This window comes from Xenopus tropicalis, chromosome 9 (genome assembly GCF_000004195.4).
Source record: "Xenopus tropicalis strain Nigerian chromosome 9, UCB_Xtro_10.0, whole genome shotgun sequence".
In the NCBI taxonomy this organism is placed as follows: Eukaryota; Metazoa; Chordata; class Amphibia; order Anura; family Pipidae; genus Xenopus; species Xenopus tropicalis.
In genome coordinates this window covers 34,090,476-34,111,243 of record NC_030685.2, presented here as the reverse complement: position 1 = coordinate 34,111,243, position 20,768 = coordinate 34,090,476, and the positions used below count along the sequence as shown (strand labels likewise).

The 20,768-nt window shown below is 40.4% G+C and overlaps 1 protein-coding gene across 6 annotated transcripts in view; it reads right to left on the bottom strand.

The window, feature by feature from the left end:
• marf1 (meiosis regulator and mRNA stability factor 1) overlaps positions 1-17,956 on the bottom strand; it is a 31,942-nt gene extending 13,986 nt beyond the window's left edge. The window contains exons 1-12 of one of the 6 annotated variants that reach the window (XM_031892721.1): positions 17,839-17,956; positions 17,348-17,555; positions 14,317-14,970; positions 12,579-12,747; positions 10,349-10,572; positions 10,135-10,252; positions 9,122-9,294; positions 7,671-8,087; positions 6,318-6,493; positions 3,202-3,363; positions 2,933-3,116; positions 1,577-1,755 (exon numbers count right to left, since the gene is read on the bottom strand). In XM_031892721.1, coding sequence (XP_031748581.1) covers positions 1,577-1,755; positions 2,933-3,116; positions 3,202-3,363; positions 6,318-6,493; positions 7,671-8,087; positions 9,122-9,294; positions 10,135-10,252; positions 10,349-10,572; positions 12,579-12,747; positions 14,317-14,970; positions 17,348-17,497 — 2,606 coding nt within the window. In that variant the 5' untranslated portion in view covers positions 17,498-17,555; positions 17,839-17,956. 6 annotated transcript variants of the gene reach the window in all.
• Between the last annotated feature and the right edge of the window lie 2,812 nt (positions 17,957-20,768).

The window sequence follows — 20,768 nt, the reverse complement described above, 5'->3', positions numbered from 1 at the left end:
GGAGAACTTCTGTGGGAGGCCATATATGCCTGACTTCTTAATCCATCTTGGCATTGTAGTCTTTGATGCAGCTGTCCCTGTCGATGGACCTAATGGGAGTACAAACAGGGATTCTGAACATCTGAATGGTGCCATCAAAAATACCTCCTTCCAAGGATCAGTCTGAAGGTGGGGATCCTTTGGATGAGTGAAATCAAGACCTCTGCAAAAAAGTTGTTTAACAGGAGGGTACCCTTATCCCCAGATACTTAGGAAATAATTTTCGTGAGTTCCTCTCTGAACAGCTGTTTGCCCTTGAATTCTTGGGAATTGGACTTTTTAGAGCTTAAATTTTCCGTCCAGTTTTTCAACCATAGGGCCAGTCGGCTGCTACCGTGGGGGCCAACCTTCTCGCTGTCGACTGTTAGGCATCGAGTAATGCATCCATTACGAAAGCATCCCTTAGCATCCACTATCTTGAAAGCCAAGGAGTGTAGTTCTGCCCTAGAGGTGGATTCCCTCAACCCCTCCAGGAGTGATTGGGCCCAAGTCACCATAGCCCTGCTTACCCATGCACTGGCTATCACTGGTCTAAAAGGTGGAGCTAGCTGATGTGAAGACTGCCCTCAAAAAAACACGCAAGTCGTTTATTGGTTGGCTCTTTGAAGGCTGGTGCATCAGGGATTGGGAGTGTAGTATTCATATACAGTCTGGAAACCGGACCGTCTACCTTGGGTGGAACACTAAATTTTAACACCAAGTCCTTGGCGAAAATGTATGACCATGAAAACCTTCTAAAAGGCTGGAATCTCTGGGGCATCCCATTCCTGTTGGATGATGACCCCTAGCTAGCCATGAAAGGAAAACTCAGCTGCATGCTTAAAGGGTGGCGTTTAAAGGGTCCCTCAGTACCCTTGCCCAAGTCATCTCCCAGGTCTAGTGGTTCCTTGATAAGCCCCTCAATGTCACTGGGAACCTCCCGATCCGATTCCAAATCCTATTTGGAAGCACCTCCTCTTCGCTTACTACGGATGGGTCCTCTTCGTCAAAAGATGCCATAAGCTTCTTGTTACTCACCTGCCTTTTGCGTTTTAGGCTTTCATCAGGTTTGTCACAAAAAAAAAAAACACCTAAGAATTTTTAAAGGTTTGTAATTCTCTGCAGGTTTGCCAGAAACCTGAGACAACTGTACTGTCCACAGCGGTGCAGATTCTCCTGATGGGGGAGCTGCAGGGATGGTGAACGCAGAAGTCTCCCCAATAAATCACTCAGAGTGGGAGAGTTGATGTGTTGTTGTCAATGGGAGTGGTAGAGTACGTGGACTGCTCGCCAGCAGCTGTGCAGGCTGCGCAAATGGTCTCTGCTTGACCCTATGGCAGATGGAATGGGAGGATTTTTTTTTTTGTCAGTGTCTGCCTCCTGGTGGAAGAGGCTTAACCCCAGCGGTCCCTGTTTCCCCCCAAAGGACGTTTGAGAAAAAGGAATATAAAGCAACATATTAAAAGTAATAAGCAGAACATTTCTAAGATAAAATAACACTGTAAATATTTTAATGTATATATTTTTTCTACCAGTTCTACAAAACCAAATAGGGTACCTTAGCAGAGAAAGAGACTTATTTGTTGCTCCCGTAGCCAGAGACACTTGGATTCTCTTACTCCCAATTTTATATCTGTGTAGACTATTAACGGCACAGATTGCTTCCTGGAGGTTTTCCATCTGAACAGTGGCTTTCAGTTGATAGTCTGTATGAGGACTGAGTTCAACATTCTTTATCTAAAACCACAAACACATTGCAGACTAAAAACCTACAAAAGGTAAATCAGATAGCCTAACATGAACATGGTTTATTCCAAAGGTTTAGGTGTTGTTTTTGAATTTACTACTGTAGGCAACAGGTTAATTGATCAGGGGCTCAATCAGTGAAGGTAACCGTGCTGCCAAGGGTTAACAATTCAGCTCTAATCTTGGTGTACACCTCCACCAGAGTGTAAAAAACAAAAATAAGCTAAAACAAAGCCACCAGGAGAGAGCAAAATGCAGTGCTTGCTGCTAAAGTCACTTTATTCAGTTTACATAGAAGTAAAAAGGAGATATATTAGCAAAATTTGTTAGAATCATTGAAAATGATTGGTACTGTGATTTCACAGTTTTTTTTTTTTTTATCACATTGGGTTTTTGAGATTTGAGAGCTTTGATAAATAAGCACACATTCAAGATATAAGCAAGTTCTTTGAGCCAGGAAAACTCAAAAATTAAAATTTTTGTTTTGAATAAAATTGGCCTCTAATTTTATTTTATTTGGAAACCCAATATCCAAAAAATAATTACATTTCCTTTCACTGTAATAAAACAGTACCATTATTTATGTTATTTATAAAAAAAATTCTAATTCCACTATATGGAAACCCAATATACAAACCAAGGATTACATTTCCTTTCACTGTAATAAAACAGTACCTCAACTAAGCTAGCATAAATCCATATTTTGTGTATACATGTTCTTCTGTGTCAGACTTCCTGCTCTCAGAAAAACCCTTTAGGACACAGCACGTGTCTGCTTAGTTTGCTCCTCTCTCCCCCTCCCATCATATCTCTTCCCCCATCCCAACTTTGCGGTGTAATCTATCAGCAGCCAGACCTGCAGCACAGAAGTTACAGAGACCAAGCTAAAATAGTAGCGGCTATCTTAAAACAGAGGGAGCTTCTGGGCTGTTTACTCAGGTATGCTAAAGCTTCCTACAGAATAAATATAGCATTCTAGCTTGCACTATTTCAATTAACCTATTGACAATAAAATGCCAAAATTCCTTCTCCTTTTAATACAAAAGTAACAAATCCTTCTATCCAGGCAACATACAAAAATAATAACCTAATGAGCGGCAAGAAGAGGACCAATAAGCCAAAGCATTCCTAACTGGAAATTCAGGTGGCAAAAAAAATTTCTACTTGCCTTTCCATGCCTGGAAAAAATGTCATGCAAGGTTTGTTGAAGCTCTTTCCTGGACATTCGATAGTCCAGATTTCCAATCTGAATATCAGCACCATTTGCAAAAGGGTCAACAGAATTATCTGCAGCACCAGTCTGATTAGTAGCTATTGGTGAAGAGCAGTTTGAGAGGCTTGGAGACAGACTCCTAAAGGATTAAGAAACAAATAAAATTAAAATTTTGAGCTGCCAGTACAGTTCTCGTAAATCCCCCAAAAAAACCCATCTGTTACCTTGATGACCAACCGCTCTGTGATGAACAAAAAGGACTAGCTTGCCTTGATTCAGTTAGTTTGCTGAAGGCAGATGGGTTACTTATTTGAAATACAACATCTTCCTTGTTTTTTTGCTCTTTTTGGGAATCTGCATTGCTTTTGCGCGTAGTGTCATCCCTTCTGGGTACACATTTAGGAAGCAAGAAATAAAACTGTGAATCCGAGGCATATTATTATAACAAATCAACTCTCTTATTACAATATCATTTTACAAATGCTGCAAAAAAGGAAAATATACAGCCCTTTGACATGAGCTTATTTAGCTGGGTTTTTATAGAAATGGCAGAGACTGAACTTTTAAAAAATATAAATCTTTTTTTTTTTTTCTACACAAGCATAACGAATTTCTAAGATTGAAAAAAGCCATGATACTTGTACAAGTAATTTGTCGACACCCTATCAGACACAATGAAATGCAACCCCACCCATGTCTTGTTCCGCTGTGAAGTGATGGATTCTTGTACTTAAAGAAACAGTAACAAAAAAAAATTAAAGTATAGAAAAGTAATATATTACATACTGTTGCCCTGCAGTAAAAGTTTTGCATATGCTACAGTAACACTACTATTGTTATATATATATATATATATATATATATATATATATCAGTCCTGATGGTGTCTGCACTCCAAGGCTTTAGTATTCTGTGGGGTGCACAGCCAAAATCTGAGTATTTAGCACGAAATAATCCATGGCCGGCACACCCTTAAAATTCAAAAATTTTTTTTATTGAAAACTCATTGTTTAAAAACCAACGTTTCGGCCCTCATATATATAAGCTGGGTAGCCACAGGGGCAGCCATTCAAAGCTGAAAAAGGAAAAAAAGGCATAGGTTACATATCTAATAATGTGAGGAATGGGGAATTTTTCACAAAAAAATTGTCTTGATGCAAAAATCAAAGGTTTACTTTAGTTGACAAATAAGCAAGGCTCTTATTTACACACACTTCAGAGACTTGCAAAGCTATTCACAACATACAGCAGCTCTTCTGAGAACCAGCACTTCCCACTTATGCTTTACGACGACTCCCTGCTTGCAGAGCCCTCCAGCCTTTTACAAGAGTCAGAGCTCCCACAATGCACTACAGCACGCCTTTAAATTCCAGGAAATGCTGCGGGCCTGCCTCTTAGGAGGTGCAAGCCACCACACCCAGATGGATCATAGGTAGGTTAATAATTTTAACGTTTGAAGCTACACTTGCAATTAAGTATTTTTAAAGCCCTGACAGCAATACATCTGACAAATGCATTACATTTCCAATACATGCAAATTGTTTAGTATTTTATAGTATAGTATTTATTAACTTTATTAGTCTTTTTAAAGCAAACACACAACTTTTACCAGTGCAGAGCAACAGTACAATATATTAAAATACTTGAAAACATTTTCACTTTTTGGTGTTACTGTTCCTTTAAAGTCCCTTTGCTTTGCAGAGAATTGATGCATCACCCACTATGGTAAGCAAAGAGATCACTTTACAATGGAATAAGATACAGGTGAGATTGTATTACATCTGAGGCTAAGGGCTCTGGCACACGGGGAGATTAGTCGCCCGCGACAAATCTCCCTTGTCACGGGCGACTAATCTCCCACTGGCAAAAATGTAAGTCGGCGGTGGGATGGCACACGCTGAGCAGGTGATTTCGGCAAATTGCCGAAGTTGCCTCGCAAGGCATTTTCGCCGATTTGCCGAAATCGCCTGTGCAGCGTGTGCCATCCCACCGGCGACTTACATTTTCACCTGTGGGATGGTAGTTCGGGGAGATTAGTCGCCCATGACAAGGGAGATTTGTCGCGGGCGACTAATTTCCTCTTGTGCCAGAGCCCTAAAGGGTAGTGGAACACAGGGAGGTTTGTTGCCCTCAGTTAAATCTCTGCTACTGGGAGCTACAAATCTTCCTGAAATGCTTTTCCACTGGCAATAAAGTGAAAACACAAGTGCTGCTTTGTCTTCCAAAGTCACCTGAAGTTTCCTGTTGCCCACTCAATAATGAGATCCCTTCAGCGTTTTAAAAGTTCTTGGGGCCATGGCTTCTCGAGTATGAAACCAAGAGGAATAATCCTACAGGAATAGCCAAACTTTATCGGAGCTCAATCAGAGCCACTTTAATTGATGTCACTATTTAGGATGAGACTGAATGCGATTGGTTTATTCTGAATGCAGCCACATGCTTGATTATTAAAGGATGTGCACAGTAAAGCAACCAGGTTTTTGCATGATTTTTGCTTTTTCTTATTTCACTAAAATTAGAGATGCGCCAAATCCAGGATTCAGTTCGGGATTTGGCCACGATTTGGCCTTTCAGCAGGATTTGGATTCACCCGAATCCAAGTTCCTGGTCAAACCAAAACAGAATCCTTAAAATCACATGACTTTTTGTCATGTAGACACAAAAGTTGAAAATACTTCGCCATGTGGGACCTTTAAACCCTCCGCAAACCTCCTCATTAGCATATGCAAAATAGGATTAGGATTCGGTTCAGTAATGGGCTGAATCTCTCACGAAGGATTCCGGGTTCGGCCAAATCAAATTAAAAAAAAAAGTGGATTTGGTGCATCCCTAAGTAAAAGGTTTGATTTTCAACTTCTGTATGGATGCCAATTTTGCAATAAAGGTGAAATAAGTGGACAGGATTTGGGTTACTTTTTATTTAAAAAAAAAAAAAAAAAAATACAGTAAAAATTACAAACAAATTCTCCCAACCTACAAGTTTAGAAATGGCGCAGGGTCATAAGAATTCAAGGTTTGAACTAAAGTTTATGAAAAGACCAACCATTTTGTATGAGGAAACATGAGAGCTCTATGAAAGTTGTCTTTTTGCCCAAATCAGATCAGAATGTTTAGTATAAATATACTTACAGAATAAAAGTAGCCCTCGGAAAAAGAAAAGTTACAATGTCCTACAACTGGCCAAAATGTCATGCTCATAGGAAAGAGAGCAGAGGATGCCATTCACACCTTGATAAACCTCTGTGCAAAGATATCTATACCCTACTAAAACACATGCCTCTCCTGCAGTATTAGGAGATTGTACACTCTGGAAAGCTGTAGAACCATAGTTTAGACCTACTTCTGAAAGCTTTTAGAAGCTGTGTTGTCTGTTCCAACATTTCTGGCTGTTTGAGGCATCTGGTTTGTACAAAGAGGGCTGCTTTGGGATAAAGTTCCTTGCTTGTCTCCATTTCTTTTCTTGTCTTTCTCCTGCTGGCTGGTTTTATTTGACTTGGATTGCATCTGACACAGCTCCTTAAATAGAGAATTTAACATAAGGCAGACATAATTAGATGCACATCTCACTCCTTGTGAAACATACATAAAACAGCACTGTCCAGGAGCAAGTGATAGGAGTCAGGGAAGCTGTGGAAAAAAAACTAAGGCAGCTAGGTGCACAAATGCAAATCTATAATGCCTCAGATGCACATGAACTATTCATTTAGTTTTACAGTTCAATTCTTTCCTTATTAGTTTTAATGTGCAAGACCACTTGAAAGGGCAAGATAGCACTATTTGAATGTAAATGGCTTTACAAACATAAAACTAGCATAGGACAAAAGAATGCTACTAAGAGTACAAAATGTCTTAAAGGACAAGGAAAGGCTAAGTAACTTGGGGGTGCCAAAATGTTAGGCACCCCCAAGTGACTTTAATCGCTTACCTTGTACCCCAGGCTGATGCCCCTGTTAAGAGAAAACAGCACCCCCAAGTCCGGCACCCCCAAGTGACTTCGCCTTTCCTTCTTCTTTAGATCACTTATTCACCCAAGACAATTGCCTAATACTACCCACACAAGCTTTATGCAACACTAATCCTAAACCAAAAACAGGTAAAATAAAAATGCATGCTTTCATTTTCTGACACAAATCAATCTAAAGTACCCACACATTCTGTGGCAGTTATTAAAGGGAACCTGTCAACCAGACATAAAAAGCTATATGTCATTTTCAAATTAAACATGAAACCCAAATTCCTTTTTTTATTAACACAACCATAGGCATTATAAAACATTTAAAAATCCCAGCTGTCAATCATTTATTGACTACCCCTCCCTTATGCCTTAGACAGAGGCAGGGCATAGAATTACTTACACTTTCCACTAAGCAGTCAATTACTTACACTTTCCCCCTTCCTCCTCACTATCTAATTGTGTAGCATGGCCATCAGGTTCCCCCATTCTGGCACAAACAAGATTTTGGGCTGATACAAAGCTTGCCTTAACAGTTCCCACAAAATGGTGCCTCCTGCCTGCTTGCTGTGAATTCCAAAACTGAAGGACAAAAGATTAAAATAATTTATATAGTTTAAGTTTATTTTGCCTGACAAACACCCTAGGAAATAATTACAACTTGTTTTGCATTGTGACAGGTCCCCTTTAAAAAAAAACAAAAAAAAACACCCAAAAAACCCAGCACCTCTAGTATATTACCTTCAAACTTTTAACATTTGAGTTTTTGCTAACAGAACCACATGCAGACTTGGAAGCAGCTTTGGTGTTCGATGAAGAGTCATCTTTGATGCTGAGGCACAATTTGGTGTTCTTGTTAACTTTTTTAGGAGACTTTGCTTTCTCATTACTGACACAGCTGTTCTTTGTTTCATTGACCTCCTTGTTTCTAGGTGTAAAAGACACTGTAATCCTGTTGCCAAACACATCCTCGTTCTCCATGCGTTTCTGGGCTCGTTCAGCACTCTCTTGGTTTGCAAATCGGAGGATGGCACTAGTGCCAGATATGCTCATAACTTTTCCTCCACAGTTATCAGACAAACGCCGGAGACGGTTGCTGATACTCTTTGCGTCTCTGTTTGTTGGCAAGTTATATACATATAGAAGTGTTTGGCACTGCTGTAGGAAAAAAAAATAAGTCTAAATTTTAAAAATTCATAAGCAATTAAGCAGGATGAGCAAGTGCTATCATTATGTTTAGTAAAGCCAATAGGTTTATCTGTGTTAAAGAAAATATTTGCACCTGTTTTTTCCTGATTTTTTGGATAACCTTGCATAATCTGGTAGCACCCAGGTCATTTTGTCTGTTGGTGTGCTGAAAACCTATGGATTGTGTATGTATAGTCCCTATAGATTAGAGGAACAGAGCTTCCATTTGAAGCAGCGTAGGTGGTTTTTCACGGTGAGGGCAGTGAGGCTGTGGAATGCCCTTCCTAGAGATGTGGTAATGGCAGACTCTGTTAATGCCTTTAAGAGGGGCCTGGATGAGTTTTTGAACAAGCAGAATATCCAAGGCTATTGTGATACTAATATCTACAGTTAGTATTACTGGTTGTATATATAGTTTATGTATGTGAGTGTATAGATTGGTTAGTATAGGTTGTGTGCTGGGTTTACTCGGATGGGTTGAACTTGATGGACAATGGTCTTTTTTCAACCCTATGTAACTATGTAACAAAAACAAAATGAGTACTACCCCACGCTCATTGCACATTGGCAAACTGGCAGCAGACCCTTTCCCGGAGGGATGTAAGGGGAAATAAATATTGCTAGTGGGAGCCTAGGCTAGGGCACTGGAGGGTCTGGATGCAGGTGGCCTAATTTGCACACAAAGGAGAGAGGGTGTTAGTCTAGAGGGACCCATGGCACCCGACTAGAGTATAAGCCGAGGGTGACTTTTTTCAGCACATTTTGGGTGCTGAAAAACTAGGCTTATACTCGAGTATATACAGTATACACACACACACGTAAAAATATGTACACACACTTTCTATACACCAGATAAAGATATTAGGCTCCATAGCTAACTTAGTTTCTAGACTCCAGAAGCTTCAACGTGCTCAAGATAAAAAGCAATATGCTTATCCAAAAATTACCCTTTGAAATAAATGGGAATTAACGGACAGTGAGATTACAGAAGTGATGTATCTTACCTGCATTTTAATGGGTAACCTAGGAGGAAGATCTGAAATAAATTCTTCAAAGTGGATTAGCTCATGTGCATGATGAAGAAGTGCTTCAGATGCCTGGTTCTTATGAATTAGTATGATATGGAAACTGTGCCTATGTCTCAGGTCACTGAGCTCCAAAGCAAAATTGACGTCGGCTGGAATTTAAAAATTACACATTTAAAAAGGAGCTGTAATTAAAGAGTTGCAGATCAATAACCTGCTTGGCCACCGACTTTTCTTTTCAAAAGGAAGATTTTAAATTTATAATTAAACAATACAACAACATAACATACAAAAAAAAGAAGGCTTATAAAAACTATTACAAAGAATAAATTTGGCCATACTGTGGTTGTAAGCTCCACTGGGGCACTGTACATTTTAACACTTCATAGTGGGAACTGTGGAGTGTGAAATTTGTACCTATGTGAGAAGGAAAGTCATTTTGGCATTTAACTGCCAATAGATTCACTGCATTAATGCCACCTAGAACACTATATTTATTCTGCAGAAACCATTACCATACCGGAGTAAAGAGCCCTAGAAGCTCTTTAAGCTGTTTAAGACAGCAGCTGCCATTTTAAGTAGCTTCCTGCTTGCTCAGATCACACATTCCTAAGGGAGAGGGGAGGGAGTTCTTAGCATTCTTGCTGGAAGGTGGAGCAGGAAAAGGAAGAGAGCTGTGCAGACATCGGCCCCTGGAATGAAGAATTTTTCTGAGAGGGGAAGTCAGATACCCTAAGAACATGTTTACAAAAATGGAGACTAGAAATCCTGTTTTTCTTTTGAGAGAGGACTCAGTGCAGCTTTTCTGTAAGTGCTTCTGGCTGTATTTACATAGACCTTTCTAATAAAGCTTAGTTTTTACCTTTCCTTCTCCTTTAACTGACACATATGTAGGTTGGCAAGAAGGAAGCCTTAATAAATATAAATACTAACTTACATAAATGGGCATACACTGTAAATACTACCATACACAACTACAGTTGTAAACTTACTTGAAACCAGAACAACAGTGGCAGGAGAAGTGTGTGTGTCTGCAAACCTTCTTAAACTCTGTCGGAGTTTGTCATCTGCAGCATTTTTTGCTGTCGCATTAATGTGAGCAACTGTTACCTACAAAAGAAAAATTTTGCTGAAGAAAAACTCCAATGACACAAGCTTAAGTTCAGATAAGTAGCCCCAGTTCAGGCCATTTCTGCACATTAGTACCTGACAATTATTAAGTTCCTCAATAACTTCTTTGTTTTCTTTACTGATGTCACAAACACAAATGAACTCTGCCTCTCTGTGTCCTTTGAACAACCTCTCTCGGATCCGCTTTACCACTGTTACTGCAGAGCGCCCACTGGGAACAGAGCAATTTTCAATGTCCCAAAACACACCTATAGGTGGAAGATTTTCCTGCATCTGTCCTGTAGCCAAATCTGGGGATCCTAGAAGTATTTACATTGTAAAATAAAATAAGCACATTTAAAATTTAGCCAGCAAACCTGCCAATTTACAACTGGTCTTTATTTTATACTTTTTTGTGACATTAGACAATATACCACAGGGCCCCAGATCAAGTAAGCAATAAAAATAAGGAAAAATATTAGAGCAACGCAGTCTAGAAATGGGTTGAAAAGAAATGCTAATCTAAGAAAAAAAAATGAAGACCAACTAAAAAAGTTGCTTAAAATAGGTCTATCTTCCACTTTAAAGAGTTATCTTGGAGAATTAAGTCTAAAACAACTGGACTTTTCTGAGTTTTATTGAAAACATTTCACCACCCTTGAGGGTTGCAGAGTCACAGCCATCCAACCACAATGGTTCCATTGAACTTATTCAAGTAGGTGTTGGCTGAAACCGGTGTAAGAAAGTATGATCAAGTCACAATGGTACCATGATTCTCAATGAGGCTGGCAGACCCCCTCCTCTGTTCAGGGTTGGATTTTCCAGTCTGGCATAAACATGTTACTATCCTCAAAGGAGTGTCCCTTTTCCTTTAGATGTAGATAGACTGCAGAGTCTTGTCCTGAGAAGTTAGCTCTCAAATGTTGGGCCATTCTCTTACAGAGGTTGTTTTGTCTACCCAATGTTTAAGTCTGAGCACTCTTCACTACACTAGACAGCATAGACCACAATACTTTTCATGTGCTTTGGTGTTGGGTCTTTAGGGTGCACCAACTTCTTTCTCAGTGTTGCTGGGCTTGAAACACATGAATACGATTTGATTGTTGACAATTCTGATGTTCCAGCAACATATGGGATGACTATGCTGCTTCGACTGCTATGTTCTTCCACTCTGTGTGTTGGTGCGGCCTTTCTGCTTGACTTTGGTTTATATTTGATAAAGGCCCAGTCTGGGTACCCACAAGTTCTCCTTTCAGATGTTTGTATTCCTTCTCTTTAGCCCCTGCACCAACCCCACCATCCTCTGGAACATAAACACCCAGTTTATGTTCCAGAGGGTGGTGGGAATCAAACAGCAAATACTGATCAGTGTGAGTGGATTTCCTGTATACTTTAATATCCAGGTTCACTCCCCTCTTTGATCACTATTGCACTGTCCAAAAATGCCAGTATGCAGTCTTTCACATTTTCCACATCTTGATTAAGTTCAATGAATTGGATGCCTGTGACAGCACAACCCTCAAGGGTTTAAATGCTGGGGAATTCCCTACTACTCATTTGAACTGAAGAAGCCACTTGGATGAGTGGTGAAACGTTTTTAATAAAACTCAGAAAAGTCCAGTTGTTTTAGACTTTAAATGGTAGTATACACCCTTGTTTAACATTAGTTTGATGCATGGGGCTTCAGCCGGACTTACTTTTTCTTTTAATTGTGAAAAAACATATGGCTGTTTATTTCTTGAGCTAAACAGGGCAAACAGAGAAACTGATCTGTTTGGTTTTACCTTTTCCATTCACCCTCTCGTTTGTAGGAGCCCAATATGCAGGGGGATGTTCGGCACAAACCCAATTCATTGAACATGCTGAACTATGTGGTATATTGCCCCTTTTAGTTATTTACAATTTATCTCAGGAAAGCACTTTTTGCATAGATACTTAAATTGCAGTTTAACATTGCCTAAAGGCCCCCATACACGGGCCGATAGAAGCTGCCGATATCGGTCCCTTGGACCGACTCAGCAGCTGATCTGCCCGTGTAGGGGCAGAAACGAGCGGCCTGGCCGACCGATATCTGGCCTGAAATTGGTCAGATATCGATCGGCCAGGTTAAAAGATTCAGTCGGATCGGGGGCTGCATCGGCTCGTTGATGCGGTCCCCGAACCGACTGTCCCATTGCCGCCTACATCGCCCACCCGTAGGTGGGGATATCGGGGGAAGATCCACTCGCTTGGCGAGATGGGGACCTTTAAGACCAAGAGACATACAATTTTTATCAGGTTCCTGTGTTTTAAACAGTTATTTGTCATTTAGAAAATCAGTTTTTACCATATTTCTGTGATGCTTTGCAGAGATTCTTTGCAAGTATGAGAGCAGCCTCCTTCACGGTCTCTTGTGTTCCACAGCCATTGCATATAGGGATAGGGGCACTGCTTGTATTTGGTGGAGGGATATTTGGCCAAATCTTATGTGAATCAGTGACTTTACTGCTAGATGGCTGCATGAGAAGGAAGAAGAAATGAAAGGTTTAAAATAATTCATTGAAAACATTATAAATGCTAAACCAAAGATTAATCTGGCTAAGAGAAAGTACTCAAAGCAAAAGGGATTTCCTTGATCCTATGTTTTTTAGATTGGAAATGCAAAAAAGAGCAACACTATTCAAAATAAGATTAACTAAAGCTGTCTGCCTTACAAGGCCGACAGCATAATACAGCTTTGTTTTCAACTTTCCTGCAGCAGGCTCATGTCTGCAGGTAGGGTGAAGACACACATGGAGATTAGTCAACGAGACCTTTAGAAAAGTCACCGCGACTAATCTGTGCAGTGACAACGGCGTGCAATTAGCCACAGAAACTTATATGCGCGCAATTAGCCACGGCAATTTATACACACATGGAGATTAGTCGACACAACCTTTTGAAAAGTCGCAGCGACTAATCTGTGCAGTGACAACAGCGCGCAATTAGCCATGGCAACTTAGTTTTTTTTAATTTCACTTCACATTTTGTTTAGCAGCTCTCCAGTTTGGAATTTCAGCAGCGATCTGGATTCTATGGTCCAAATTACCTAAGCAACCATGGCACACAAAAGCAACAGTTTTTGGCTGCTAGGGTCAGTGACCCTCATTTGAATACTGGAAAGAGGCAGAAGAAGGCGGCAAATTATTCAAAACTGCTAAATAAATAAAGAAGATCAATTGGAAAGTTGCTTAGAATTGGCCTTTAAGTGCTGTTCCACAATGTGGCAAAAAGCATTACATTTTCTCTAATAGTGGACCCACAAGCACTCAACTGGAAACAGACACTGCTACTGTGTATAGGTAAAGTTCCTTAAAGAAGAAAGAAAGGTAAAAACTAAGTATGCTTTATCAGAAAGGTCTATGTAAATACAGCAATAAGCACTCACAGAAACGCTGCACTGACTTCTCTGTCAAAAGATTTGTTGTGTCTGTAACTCATGTGCCAGAGACATGCAGCGCTCTGTTATCTCCCCTCTCCTGCTCCCCCCTCCCTCAAGAATGCCAAGAACTCACTCCCCCCCCCATTAGGAATGTGGATCTGAGCCAATCAGCAGGAAGCCAACTCATAGTCTAACTAACTGAGCATGTTCACTTGGTCTCGGTGCAGGAGTGAGGTATTATGGGAACTTTCTTTACACAGCTTTTCTTCCTGTTTGGCTTCAGATCTTCTAAACAAGTGAAATATGGGAGAGAGTGAAATAAGGGAAGACTTAAGGGCACTATTGAGACAACTGAAGGTATGCCTGCAGCTCTTTATTAGCCTTCCCTTCTGCTTTAAAAATAGCAATGCCACCCAGGTTTCTGGCAATTTTCACAACTCTAAATACACAGAGAAGGAACATTACATGCACCTAATAACCCATAAACTTGCCTTTATATCTGGTTAAAGGTAGATAATACTAATTTCAATAGCAAAATATTGAAATTTTGTTGCAAACTAGTAGTATACAAAGAGGAACACAAGACCAAAAAAACATTTTTGCTTATATTTGAGAAAGAAAAAACACTGCAGAGTATAAAGAGTTATAACTGAATAAAACAAACCTTTTCGAAGCAGACATTGCAAAAATGAGGGCCTTTGAGAAAGGCAGAAGATGGTGTGTTGAAATGCAGAGAACTTGTGCAGTAATGTGACAGGTACTCAGACTGTGCTAGATGGTTTTCTACATGCTGCGAAAGCCCACTGGTGAAATAGCTAGGAGACGTGCCAAGTGCAGGAACCTGAAATCTGGGGTGGTCACCGTGAAAAGGGTTTAAATGAACTTTAGAGTAGCAAGGTGCTGGTTGAGAATGACACTGGCATGGTGATAAGCGGTTTTCCAAACAAAGATTAGAGAAACCAGCTGAGCGAGGGACAAAAGTGCTTGTACTTGAAGCTTTTTTGAAAGGACTTTCAGGTGCAAATGATAGCCCTGGGGCTACCTGGCAGGTAACCGTACCGGTGTCCAAGATAGTGTTTGGATGAATATAACCACCACCACTGCACCGAATTTCAGGTGCACAAGAAGTACTATTGGAACACAGCACGCAGCAGCTTACTTTTGGGCCTGTTTGATGTTGGACAGCTGGTAGTGCTGGTGGTTGGATTTTAGGAAGGGGTACTGTTGGAAAAATATTTTTACAAGGCTTAACTGGGGGTGGGGGAGGAGGAACATCCTTTAGTTCAACTTTAGGCTTTGGATGCTCCATGTAATCTTTCTGAAAAACAGTAGAGAATTTTGTTTAGCATGTATTCAAGGACAAAAGGACTAGTTTTCACACAAATACATATAACATAGCTGGCAGACAAAACATGTTTGTGGCAATGGATTGTTTATGTCCACCCACAATATTACTAAAAACCTGTGGCGTTTCTTAAACTATATACAGAAGTAGCGCATGCTTTATCAAAGTGCAATGTATTAATAAACAGGAAAATTTTGTCTCAGTACCAGTGAGGACATATTGCTGGCACGCATTATAATATACCAACAAAAAGATAAGCACATTAAAGTCTTAAAAAGGAAGGGGGGGGGGGGGACAAAACGTCGAGTAACTAGCTGCAAAACAATCATCTGAAAATAGCATGAATGTCAAAACAGCTACATTAAAGTGGACCTGTCACCCAGACATAAAAAGCTGTATAATAAAAACCCTTTTCAAATGAAACAAGAAACCCAAAACCATTTTTTCATTACCACATCCATACCCATTATAAAAGCATTTAAGAATCCCAGCTGTCAATCATATATTGCCTGCCCCGCCTCTATGCCTTAGGCATAGGGGTGGGGCAGAGAGTTACTTTCACTTTCAATTCAGAACTTTTTAGATGTTACTGCCCTCCTCACATTCTCCCTCCCTCTGCATCATGTAATTTCGTAACCAGTGCATGGATATGAGCATCAGGTCCCCCCATACTGGCACAGAAACAAGATTTTGGCAGGATGCAATGCCTGCTTTGATAACAGTGTCCACAAAATGGCACCTGCCTGCTTGCTGCAATTGTGAATTCCAAGGCTGAAGAAAATAAGATTAAAATAATGTATATAGTGTAAGTTAAGTTTATTTTGCTTGACAAACACAATAGAAATCAATTTCTTAAGGTGACAGGTCCCCTTTAAGGCTTCACAGACCGCCCCCAATAAGGCAGGAGAAGGATATGTCCCAGAGTGTAGCCCAGTTGGGATGAGATTTGATGTGTTTGTCTGTACTCCACTCTCAGTCCAGGAGTATCAATTACAGAAATGATTTCTTTTACTATGAGGGAACATAAAATATTTTGCTCCCTTAAAATGTCTCAGAAGGGATAACTCGGCCGTAAAGGTGCCTCCAATAAGTACATAGTACCCCAAAAAATTGCTGAGGCATATTATTGTATTCCTTAAAGTAAAGGCAGGTGGAACAGTTCTGTCATGCCAAAAATCAGCACAAAGGCACCCAAAACCATCCATGCTGCTCTATAAAGGAATTGCATTAATAATGCTGTGAGCAATACGCTGAAACCACATCATGTGCCACTGTCCTCAGGCTGCATTATAGCACAAAATTTAAAATCTTGCTCTTTTTCCCTTAAGGCAATAACACAAAGGGAGATTTATCAACTGTGTTAAAGACTTGCTACCGCTAACATGGGTGTCTTTGCACCAATTGCACATGTGTCGTACAGTAGAGAGAAAAACCAAACTTTAAAGGAGAAATATTAGATATATTGAAAAAAACTTGATTTTGCAGGCAATTATGAATAATATATGGTGCTGGTATCACTTTGGGCTAAACATTAATCCTATCTGTAAAAACGGCCCCTTTATTGGAGCTCCCTATAGATCCTATCAGTTCTTGGTCCCTGTTTCAAATGAAGGGTGGGCGTGTCCTAACAGTTGCCCAGGAGGGGGGAAAGCCAATCACAGCCCTGGAGTCACACAGGCAAAGACAGGCTTCAGTTCCCCATCAGGTCAGCCTAGCTGCAGATTGGTTCCTATCCTACAGTGCCATGTACTGAGAGCCACGGCTCCCCTGCACATCCAGAGAATTCAGCCAGCAGGAAGTGGAACAGATGGGCGGGACTAGTGGGCTAGTAACTTTAAGCACAATCCTTCTATATTTAGGAGGAGTATAATTCACCGGTACAGTCTTAGTTTGTATATAATATGTCTCCTTTAACAAAAAAGTCTGCATTTTCACCCTACTGTACATGCACTGGCCCGGAATTCGGAAGAACGAAGACAGACGGAAGAAAACCAATATCTCACACGGGCTGGTGCATTTTTCTTCTACCAGGAGCGCCAGCCTGGGGTATTAGGTAAGTGATCACTGGTGGGTGCCTAACATTTTAATACCTCCAAGTGATTTTACTTTTCCTTCTCCTTGAAACAGTCAAAAGCAGTGTAGCTAGGGAAAAAAAAAGATTCTGCATTGCATTCTAACATCCCGCAGTGAAAAAAGTTCTCATAAATGGGAAATGTAAACATTTAAGACAAATCATGAAATGACTGGGTATTTAACTAGTTTATATTAATGGAGAATGGGATACACTGATATGTTACAAATGACAATATTATAACTTGCATAGAAAAAGCAAGAATATTGATCACATTACCGGGTTTCCGCCAGCAGAAGGTAAAGACTGAGTAAGTGTAGAGAAGCAATTTGAGAGCTTCCACAACCAGGGCTCCACATCTTTATCTTGCTTCTGAAGCCATCCAACAGATTTACTGCACAGGTTTGCCGTTTCGTTCCCTTCCATCATGCAGCCACAGACAGCACTTCAGCCACCAAAGAGGCCTTTTCCAAGTCATTATTCCTTCCTTTCACACACAAAGAGATGTTACAATCTAAGAAATGGCGCTTCAGCTCAGTGTGTGCAAGGTTTTAAGGGGAACTACGTGTAACGTTGTTATATTTGGCAGCATACTAAAAATGCTAGCGGCTATTCAATTTTACATGAATACAATGTTTCTACAGGCATTCTAGGGAAAAGCTCCTCTTCTCCATTAATTGCATTCAGCTTCCAAGTTAACACCTTGCACTAAGTCAATGTTAACTCATTAAGGACCAAATAGGTATATGTAAAGGCCATTGTTAACTTACCTGGCCCCCTCTTCTCTCGCTTCGTCCCTCTCACATCCTCCTTTGTGCCCCAGCTACAATCTACGGCGCACTTCCGGTTGTTGTAAGACGCATCCGAACGCTTCCTCCCTTCTTCTTCATTACGCCCCTCCCTTCGCCGCAGATGGAGAGTGATTCCGGAAATCTGAAAGGGCGGAGCGACTGAGTTACTTTCGGCGGCTTCAAAAATGTTGAATAGTTGTGTCACATGACATTCTCTAAACTAGGCTGTATAGGATACAATGGCTTTAATTCTACTACTGTCTACTAATGCAACTTTTTTTCCTTTCTCACGCAAAGCAGCCTTATAGGAAGCGCTGCGACTCATCTGCTATCTGATCTGATATTTAAAGCTATAAAAAAAGCAGACTCTCTATTTGAAAGGGGGCGTTGGGCTGCTTTCTTTACAGATTTGACCAGAACAGTTTGATTTTTATTAGCGCTGTTGGGGTCACAACTATTGGGGTGTCAGCATTGTAAAACCTGAACATTATTCTGTCCAATAATCTCTGATGTCATGGCCAAACCCAATAAGGCACAACCAGGCGGCCAAACCCAATAAGGCACAACCAGGCCCCCAAATGTCAATAGTTTGTGGTTTCCCCTTCAGAAAGGCTTTCTGCCGTAACGTTGGCGTAATTCTCATTTGTGGCAAGTGTATCCGCTAAACCTGTGTGTCCTTTTTACCTGTGCAGTTCTTGTGGTATGTATTATATTGTTCAATTGGTGTACTTTTTGCTAAATTTGTAAATTAAAATTGCCTTGTCATTAAAACTTTTGTATGCTACATAAAAGATTGTAAGCTCTTTTGGGCAGGGCCCTCTTCACCTCTTGTATCGGTAACTGATTGCTTTATATGTTACTCTGTATGCCCAATGTATGTAACCCACTTATTTTACAGCGCTGCGGAATATGTTGGCGCTTTATAAATAAATAAATAAAAAAATGAAAAAAAAAAAGATTTTTAATACTACCACAGTGCCTATGCATCTTTTTGTGTGCAAACCCTGTTCTATTTAAAAATAGTTTGTGGTTTGCCAAGGTCCAGACCTGCTCTGTGGACTCTGGCAAATGCCAGAGGGGCTACTGTAATATGCCATAGACAGCCACTATATGGTGGGCATGGGGGGGGGGGAGCTTTTTAGGCTTCTGTGCTTGAAATACCAGGACCTATTTTAAATTCCAGTCCAGACCTGCCAAGGTCAAAGGTGGCAATCCTAGATACAGGGAAAATAGGGTAGCTATATTTGGAAACTAAAACATGAATGATTTGGAAAGCAGTCAGCTCCTGCCTATACTATATAGCAGTGGTTCCCAAAACATTAGCCTTATGGCCCTTGTAGATTTTAGTATCACAATAACCTTGGATATTATGCTTGTTCAATAAATCATCCAAGGCATTTTGAAAGGTATTAATCACAACATCACTCGGAAGGGCATTCCACAACCTCACTGCCCTCACCATAAAAAAACACCTGCAGCGCTTCAAATGAAAATTCCGTTCCTCTAATCTAAAGGGGTGGCCTCTCTTGTGCTGATTATTTTTATGGGGAAAAAGAACACCCCCTATCTGCCTATAATCCCCTCTAATGTACTTATTCAGAGTAATCATGTCCCTTCACAAGTGCCTTTTTCCAGCCTCAACCATGACAGTCTAACCTCATAGTTTAAATCTTCCATCCCCTTTACCATTTTAGTTGCACATCTCTGCACTCTCTCCAGCTCAAATCCTTCTTAAAGGGATACTGTCATGATTTTTATAGTGTACTTTTTATTTCTAAATGACCCTTTACATAGTAAATAATTTATTTTAACAAATTTATTTTTTTAGCTGTAATATTGGTGTGTAGGCAGCCATCTGAGTGCATTGTGCCTGATCCTGAGCTTTCAGAAAGAACCAGCGCTACGAACTGCTTTCAGTTAATGTATTGATTCTTCTACTCCCATGTAACTGGAGGAGTCCCAAGCCGGACTTGGATTTCTTACTATTTAGTGCTATTCTGATATCTACTAGGATCTGCTATCTTACTACCTTCCCATTGTTCTGCTGATTGGCTGCTGAGAGGGGGGGTGATATCACTCCAACTTGCAGCTCAGCAGTTAAGTCTGACTGAAGTTTATGAGAGCACAGGTTACATGGTTGTTGCACCCTGGGAAATGAAGAATATGGCTAGCCCCATACGGAATTTCAAAATTAAATGTGAAAAAAATCTGTTTGCACTTTTGAAAAATGGATTTCAATGCAGGATTCTGCTGGAGAAGCTCTATTAACTGATGTGTTTAAAAAAACATGTTTTTCCATGACAGTATTCTTTTACAGTTACTATAGGCTCTGCTAAATCTTTCAAATGTTGAAACAACATGGCAAGATCCAATATGTACTGTATAAATCTAAGGAATCTTCTGTACCATTTGGGTGAGAATTGGATATAGGGTATTTATATATTTTGTGTAATGTTTGGGCCCAAAGCCCCCCGCAAGATTTTTTCTTGAATTCCAACCCTCACTGGCCGAAATCCTGGGTCATCTACGACGTGCAAAAAATCACGGATCACCTGTAATTTCACATGCATGGTGGTTCACCTGCAACCCCCTCTGCAGGCCCCTAAACAGAGGAAGCAAACCCACACCCCCCTCTATAATTACACCATTGGTAAACTTACTGAAGATTTGGGGGGGGGGGGGGGCTTAAATTAATTATCCATGGGTCCCAATGAGCTATAGTTTCAGTTTATTATTTATTATTTGACATTACTGGTCCTTTACTGGTCATTCCAGTTCCAGCACTGAAATATCTGAAACTCAAGGGGTTATAATTTTACACAGAAAAAGTGGATTTTTATGCACGTGCTCTCTGTACAATAAATGATAGAAAAAGTCATGTCACACAGCAGGATGGGTAGCCAGCTTTA